Below are 7046 nucleotides of genomic sequence, written 5' to 3'. Positions count from 1 at the left end.
GGTTAAACACTGTCAAAAATAAAAAGTAATGCACTTTATAAACTTTAGTGACGATGTGACACTGCCTCGATTGTGCAAGTGACAATTCCTGTGTCAACTGTGCAGCGTGCAGCTCGCTTATAGACAGACGCTATGTGGTAATTTGAAGCCATTTGCGTAATTTGAGAGAGAAAGAGAGAGAGAGAGCGGTGATTTACTCATGCTGTTTGTGAAATTAGTTTCACACAAGGTTTTCAAATTACTTTATAAGTTATTTAATTAAGAAATATGAATTATAATAATTATTTCACCCCCGCCGGACAGAGACTGAGATGGTGCCCATGTCGTGCCAAACCTCTCACGGCAGTCGCGTCATCAGTTTGAGATCGGCCTCTTTAGAGACCTCCGATCAATCATCCCAAAGCAATTATCGGCCGATAGTGATCGGTAGCCGATCAATCGGAGCACCCCTATTAAGAATCTATTTATAAATAATTATTAGAAAGTTTCTGAAGATATGCTAATTTATAAAAGGCTTTACAGCTCTCCTGTATCATGGTTTCCACAAAAATATTAAGCAGCACAAGTGTTTTCAACATTGATAACAATAATAAATGTTTCTTTAGCAACAAACCAACTTCTTAGAATGATCTCTGAAGGATCATGTGATGCTGCAGACTGGAATAATGGCTGCTGAAAATTCAGCTTTGACATCACAGGAATAAATTACATGTTAAAATATATTAAAATAGAAAATAGTTAAAATGTTTAAATAGTTTAAATTACATTAATATTTCACAATAATAAAATTTTTATTGTATATTGGATCAAACCTTGTTAAACAAAAGACATTTCTTTCAAAAACATTAACAAAAATCTTTGTGAAAATAGTCCTGGGAAAAGTTTTATCCTCTGCACCTCAGTGCTTCTTCCTGAGCTCCTTCCTCGTCATCTGTACAAAGTATTTAGCAAAGGAATGTCTGATATCTGAAACAGCTGTCTCGTCAGGCAGACGCCAGTAAAAAATCAGACGATGTCAAAGGTCGTTCTCTAGGTTTGCTATTGGACATCAGTCCGAGTTAAATCACAAACAGCTGACCTCACCGGCCTGCTTAATACAGCATGAAATAACATTAAGTCCATTAGTTTAAATCAGACTTTAAAGGGTATTCAGTCAAATTGCAAGCATAATTGCGATTTTCTTCTCAGTTCTCACTATTATATAAAGAGGTCTAAAAAAGTGTAGGATTAAATTGACTGGAAACCACAAGGGTGAACTGACCGCTCCCAAAACAATTCAAGATGCTTCCAGGAATTGGAAATTGTCTTCTGGAACACCGAAACATTATAAAACATAGTGCCAAAAACAGGAATCCTAACATCTCCCTAGGACACATGTCTGAAAACCACATGATGATAACAACCTGCCGGTAGGAAGTGGCAAATTACCAAACCAGACTGAGTCTTGAGACTACACTATTGTTAGGTGTAGAATTAGTGACAGCTGAGCAAACTGACCTGGCCATCCCCCAGCTGAGCTCCCACTTCTCCCCCTCACCTAACCTGCTCGTGTCCTCAATCCTGGGTGAGTTATTCATTGCTTAAACCTCAGAAGAACTCAGGGCCAGCTTCCATACCACTGTTCCCCTAAGATCCACTCTTGGGCCATGGCTGTTCACAGACAAACATCAAAGGTAGGTTTCTTTTTCTCCTTCCTGCTGCGTGAAGACTTCTTGGTAACTGGTCTCATTCTTAATATTTTAGAACAGAGTTACGTGAATAATTGAATGGGCCCAGGAGAGCTCTGAATACTGATGTGTCAGGCTGGAGCTGTTAGGAGTTTATGGGAAGGCGAGGTTGGTGTCATCCCCTGATTGCACAGCATTGACGACCATGTAGATGTGCATTATATACTCCATCTGTGTTGATTCAGTATGTAGGATGACGCGTGATTTGGATTTATTATGTTATATTTGGTAGGTTATTAAGATTCTTTTTGTAAACCGATTCCAGAGGATTTATTGATAAAGATATATGTGCAGAAAACCCATACTTTAGCTTGCACATCCTTGTCAGCGACTAAAGCAAACAGCCTTCTTTCCAAAACTCTTCTGGTTAGGCCATGTTCCATATCCAACTACAGCCGTCTGATAGATTAATGTTGCAAACCACACAAGCACTTCATGTTTTCAAATACGTGGAGGGTCTAAAGTGTATGCACTTGCACGCTGTCATTATGTGTGATGTTTATGGCTATTATGGATTTACGTGTCTAGGCAGCCAGAAAGAATGACCTTAAAGGTTAAACAAACACTGGCGTGACAGGCACACAGGGCTGTAGACAAAGAGCTCCTGCGAACAGTCATAAAATCCCTTGGAGAAAAAAAGAGGACATTGCCAAAACCACAAAATGAAAGCTCAGTCTTCAGATAATAAGAAAGTTGTGGATTAACATGACACTCAGTGATGTTGAATCCATAAGGAGTCTCAAATGTATCATCATAAATCCACAATGACAAAGTACTAAGTACATCTACACAGATCATTCACTTTGTCTACTATAGATGGCACTGTACCTTGTTTGGACCCTGATGGGCTTCAGTCTAAGTGCCCCTCCAGTTACTTTGGGCCCTGCAGCATATGACCTGGAGAATTACGATGACTCAAACACATGGAATCTAAACACGTACGGAGAGACCTATGATTATGATGACCTGGATGAGGAGGTGAGGGGAGGTTTCAAGAGTTTTGTCAGTTTGTCAATTCTGTTATCATTTACTCATCATCATGCTGTTCCAAACCTGTATGACTTTCTTTCTTCCACTGAGCTCAAAAGAAGAAAGTTCGGATGTTAGGTGGATCATCAAACTGTATTTTACTACATAATCAGAGTAAAGGAGGATAAGTGCTATTTCTCTCCAAAATCTCTCTCTCTCACACACACACACACACACACACAACACCATAAAAGTAAATAAGTAAAAGAAAAGTAAGCAAAAAGTAACGTATATATTCCAAGTAGGTATCAATATTGGTATTTATTTGACCATAATATCGATAATTAACTTTTGAAGTCACCGAACTTCATTTCCAGAGCTGCTCTGAGAGTTTAATTCAGTTTAACTTTAAGAAAGTATGTCAGAAATATATTACTATTGTATTTTACTATTGTATATTTACTATTGTATATGTATGTTTTCATTTATACAACATATATGTTGTGCGGCAGAAGAAGGCTGGGAACCAGCTTTTAAACCCAATGACTTCGGTTGTACGGACAAAAAAGTAGAGACATTTGTCAAAAATTATCAGCTTGTGTGCTCCACATAAGAAAGAAAGTCATACAGGTTTGGAGAGACATTCAGGTGAGTAAACAATAACAGAATTTGTAGTTTTCTGAGTGAACTATCCCTTTCAGAAGGAGTCACTATGAACATGTTTATGAATGTTTGTTATGTTCCGTGAATTTATTTTGTCTGACCTCTGTTTCTTCTCACTGACTGAGGTTGGGACGCTGGCTCCTCCTCCAGCAGTCACTCAGCCACCTGCTATAGTTCCTCCAGAGGACTATGTGGAGGAAGTGACACTGCCGCCCCGTCCGACAAAGTCACCTGTCCCTTCCACTCTAGACTTCCATGGTCCGGGCCTGTTTGGGCCTGACACAGGCTTAGGTAGATGGATAATTGGTTTGAAAGGGATAGAAATATTGTGTTTTCTATCGCGAATCTTCGCCCTATAGTGGTGTAAACCGTCATAATACGTTCCTCTCTCCCTCTCTACTGCAGGCATGCCCTCCTGCCTGCTGTGTGTGTGTATCAGTGGCAGTGTGTACTGTGATGACTCAGATCTGACTCAGATTCCCCCTCTCCCTAAAGAAACCACACACTTCTACGCTCGCTTCAACAAGATCACGGAGGTCAGGGCCACAGACTTCATCAATCTCAGTAAGACTCGAAGAGACGTCTTCTTTCTCGCAAATACAAATGTGGTTTTTCAAACACATGCTGTATTACGCAGTTTACATCAGGAATAAAATGCATAGATAGTTAGCTAATGAAGAATCTAGATTTAAGACTTAATTGTATCACGAATACAACTGAATTACAGTATGTTTAAGAAAACTGCACTTAATGCTGTTCTCAGATCAGCTAAAAAGGATCGACCTGAGTGGAAACCAGATAAGTCAAGTGAACGAGGATGCTTTTCGTTCAATGCTTCAGCTTCAGGATCTCATATTGGCTGATAACAACATCCAGGCCCTTCCAGAACTCCCAGCTACCCTCAAACACATCGACGTTCGCAATAACCAGCTGAGGAGTTCAGGCATGCACGCAGAGGCCTTTATGGTATGTACACAACTATTCAAAAGTTTGGGGTTGGTAAGAATTTTTTAGAAACCATTCTAATATGCTGATTTGGTGCTCAAGAGACATTTCTTATTATTATCAATGTTGAAAATGTTGCCGCCTAACATTTATGTAGCGATTGTGATACAATTTTTAGGATTATTTGAGGGATAGAACATTTGAACATTTATGTAAAATATAAATTATAAATTTCTTTTCTGTCACTTTTGATCAATTTAATGCATCCTTGCAGAATAAAAGTAATAACATTTTTTTTATAGCAAATAATTACTGACCCCAAACTTTTGAATGGTAATTTTCATTCTGCTTTAAGAGCAAAAATAAAACAAACAAACAAAAGAGTTTTAATAACTCTTTTCAAACTTGTTTTTCAGTAAAAATATCTAAAAATCCTTAAAATAAGATGAATTTATTTGAGAAGCAACACTGCATAAGATATTAGAATATATTAGATATAAGAATGCATCTTTAATACACTCTCTAAAAAAGCTATCACTTTTTATAACTTTTAAAAATGAACACCTTTGTACTTTATCTATCCCTAAAAAGGGTCTATTAGTACCTTAAATGTATATAAAGTGTATATATTAGTACCTTCTGAAAGGGTACCGCCCTAGTGACAGCTTTTGCACCTTTTTTTCTGAGAGTGTACGAGTCAATTTTGTCTGTGCTGGCAGATTTTTTTTCTTCTAGGTTTACACTTAGAATGAGTGAAAAAAAACCTGCCAATGTAGTATAACATAATTCGCTTATATTGAAGATACATTCTCTAAAAACAAACCATGACATTATGCCTTTTTTAATTTATTGCATTTTTTATCCTCACCAAATAATTACGTTTCCACTGACAAATTACAAACAGCACATGGAACTTGATAATTTTATCTTGTTTGTGTTCATTTCCTCTCCTGAGTAGAAGATGAAGGAACTTCAGTTCCTGTACCTGTCAAACAACAAGTTAGACTACATTCCCGTACCCCTCCCTGAGAGCCTACGAGTGCTCCACCTGCAGGTAAAAACAACTCCTGCTACTCTCACCCTAACAAATAATATCCTCAGATTTAATGCTGCTTCTCTCTCTCTTCCTCCAGAACAACAATATACAGAGCATAGGCCAAGATACTTTCTGCAACACCCATGACATAAACTACATACGGAAAGCCCTGGAGGACATCAGGCTTGACGGCAACCCTGTGGACATCAATCTTTACGCCCATGCTTATGTCTGCTTACCACGACTACCTATAGGAACTCCAGTCTAGGACAGCGTCCCCCTATTTTCCGCAGTTTGTGTGTGTATGTGTGTATTTTCTGAACTTCAAAACTCCTCTGTGGCCACAGCAAAATAATTTGGAGCAAAAAGATCAAATACTTTAAAATGTCACCATATCAATAGGCAATCAATATCTATCTTTTAAATTCCAAGTTAGTTCTTATTTAGCCAGTCACGCTAGGTAGGCATTTAGTGACTTTGCACTCATTACAGTCCAAGTACAAAATGACTCTGTTTCAAAATCCAGTGAGCTACCATAGGCATAATCCTAAATGAAAAGGCAAAATAAGTGACCAATTTGAAACCGTCATAGGCAGCAACACTGCAAAAACAGGAGACGCAACTCACAGTTGATTTTATTTCCAATCTTTTTTATTGCCATTTTGTCAGGAGAGCATGAAATACACTTACATCAAACTGATCAACATACAACAAAATGTCCTTACCGTGTCACTCACAGTTGATTTTAACAGTGTTTGCAGTTAGCATGTTGCTAAGCTAAGGAACTGTTAGTCAAATAGCCATATAAATAAGTAGCACACACAAATATGTGGTAAAATAGTCATTTCATTAGTCATGTATTAATCAGTTTAACGTTTTCAACCTCTACCTACAAAACAAACTGTGATTACGGGGCATGTGTTTGCCCAGTTCTATGACCTCAAAATACCTTTGCCATAGCACTTTATTTAAACTAATGCATTTTGACATTTGCATCACACAACCAGCTCTATATGCATGACCTTTCTAATATAGTAAACTTGCTCAGTAGCTCACCTGGTACAGCAATGCACTTGTGATGCGGATCACTTGGTTTTCAAATGCAAAAGAGCATTAACCTTTTAGCGCCGTTCACCAGTACAATACATACAACAACCAACATTTCCAAATTCACGGTCGTTTGTGTCAAATAAAACAGAACACACTTTTAGCAGCACTCACTGGACATTTCACTTTAAAACACTTTAAAAGTGTTGTGAAATGTGCAACAGGCAATATAATATAATTTTGCAGAAATGTCACCACAGGCACACTTTTGTAACATACTCTTTATTTAATGAATTCTAAGTATTTTGATAAATGACAATTTTGTGATTCAACCACCATTTGGGGGGCATTATTTTCTCTAATGGCATTGCAGTATATTCTAGGATTTCCTTCTGCATGAAGGATATGTAATGCTGCCTTACAATTTGTTTTGTTTGCTACCTTTTGGAACACTCTTCATGTTGTGAGCATGCCTATGATGCCTTAAAATGTCTTTGTAGGCAGATCACTAGGTTTTGGAACAGAGGCATTGATTAGTCATGACAAAGGAAGCCAGAGCAACAGTATAGTGTACAACTACAACTGATTTTCAATTTTCACCACAATGTGGCGCCATTCTCTAGTACTTTCCATCTGCTGTAACAAATTTCTGCATTTCT

The 7046-nt window shown here is 37.9% G+C and overlaps 1 protein-coding gene across 1 annotated transcript; it reads left to right on the top strand.

The window, feature by feature from the left end:
- Positions 1-1604: 1604 nt before the first annotated feature.
- Positions 1605-6607, top strand: optc (opticin). Its single transcript, XM_016537755.1, has 7 exons — positions 1605-1673; positions 2544-2705; positions 3485-3650; positions 3765-3923; positions 4123-4325; positions 5263-5358; positions 5438-6607. Exons 1-7 carry the CDS (start codon positions 1647-1649, stop codon positions 5606-5608), a joined length of 984 nt encoding a protein of 327 aa, XP_016393241.1. The 5' UTR covers positions 1605-1646; the 3' UTR covers positions 5609-6607.
- Positions 6608-7046: the final 439 nt, after the last annotated feature.

Source organism: Sinocyclocheilus rhinocerous, unplaced genomic scaffold (genome assembly GCF_001515625.1).
Source record: "Sinocyclocheilus rhinocerous isolate Xijiao unplaced genomic scaffold, SAMN03320098_v1.1 scaffold576, whole genome shotgun sequence".
Taxonomy (NCBI): Eukaryota; Metazoa; Chordata; class Actinopteri; order Cypriniformes; family Cyprinidae; genus Sinocyclocheilus; species Sinocyclocheilus rhinocerous.
The sequence above is the reverse complement of the archived record's forward strand: the minus strand, read 5'-3'. Positions and strand labels throughout refer to the sequence as shown.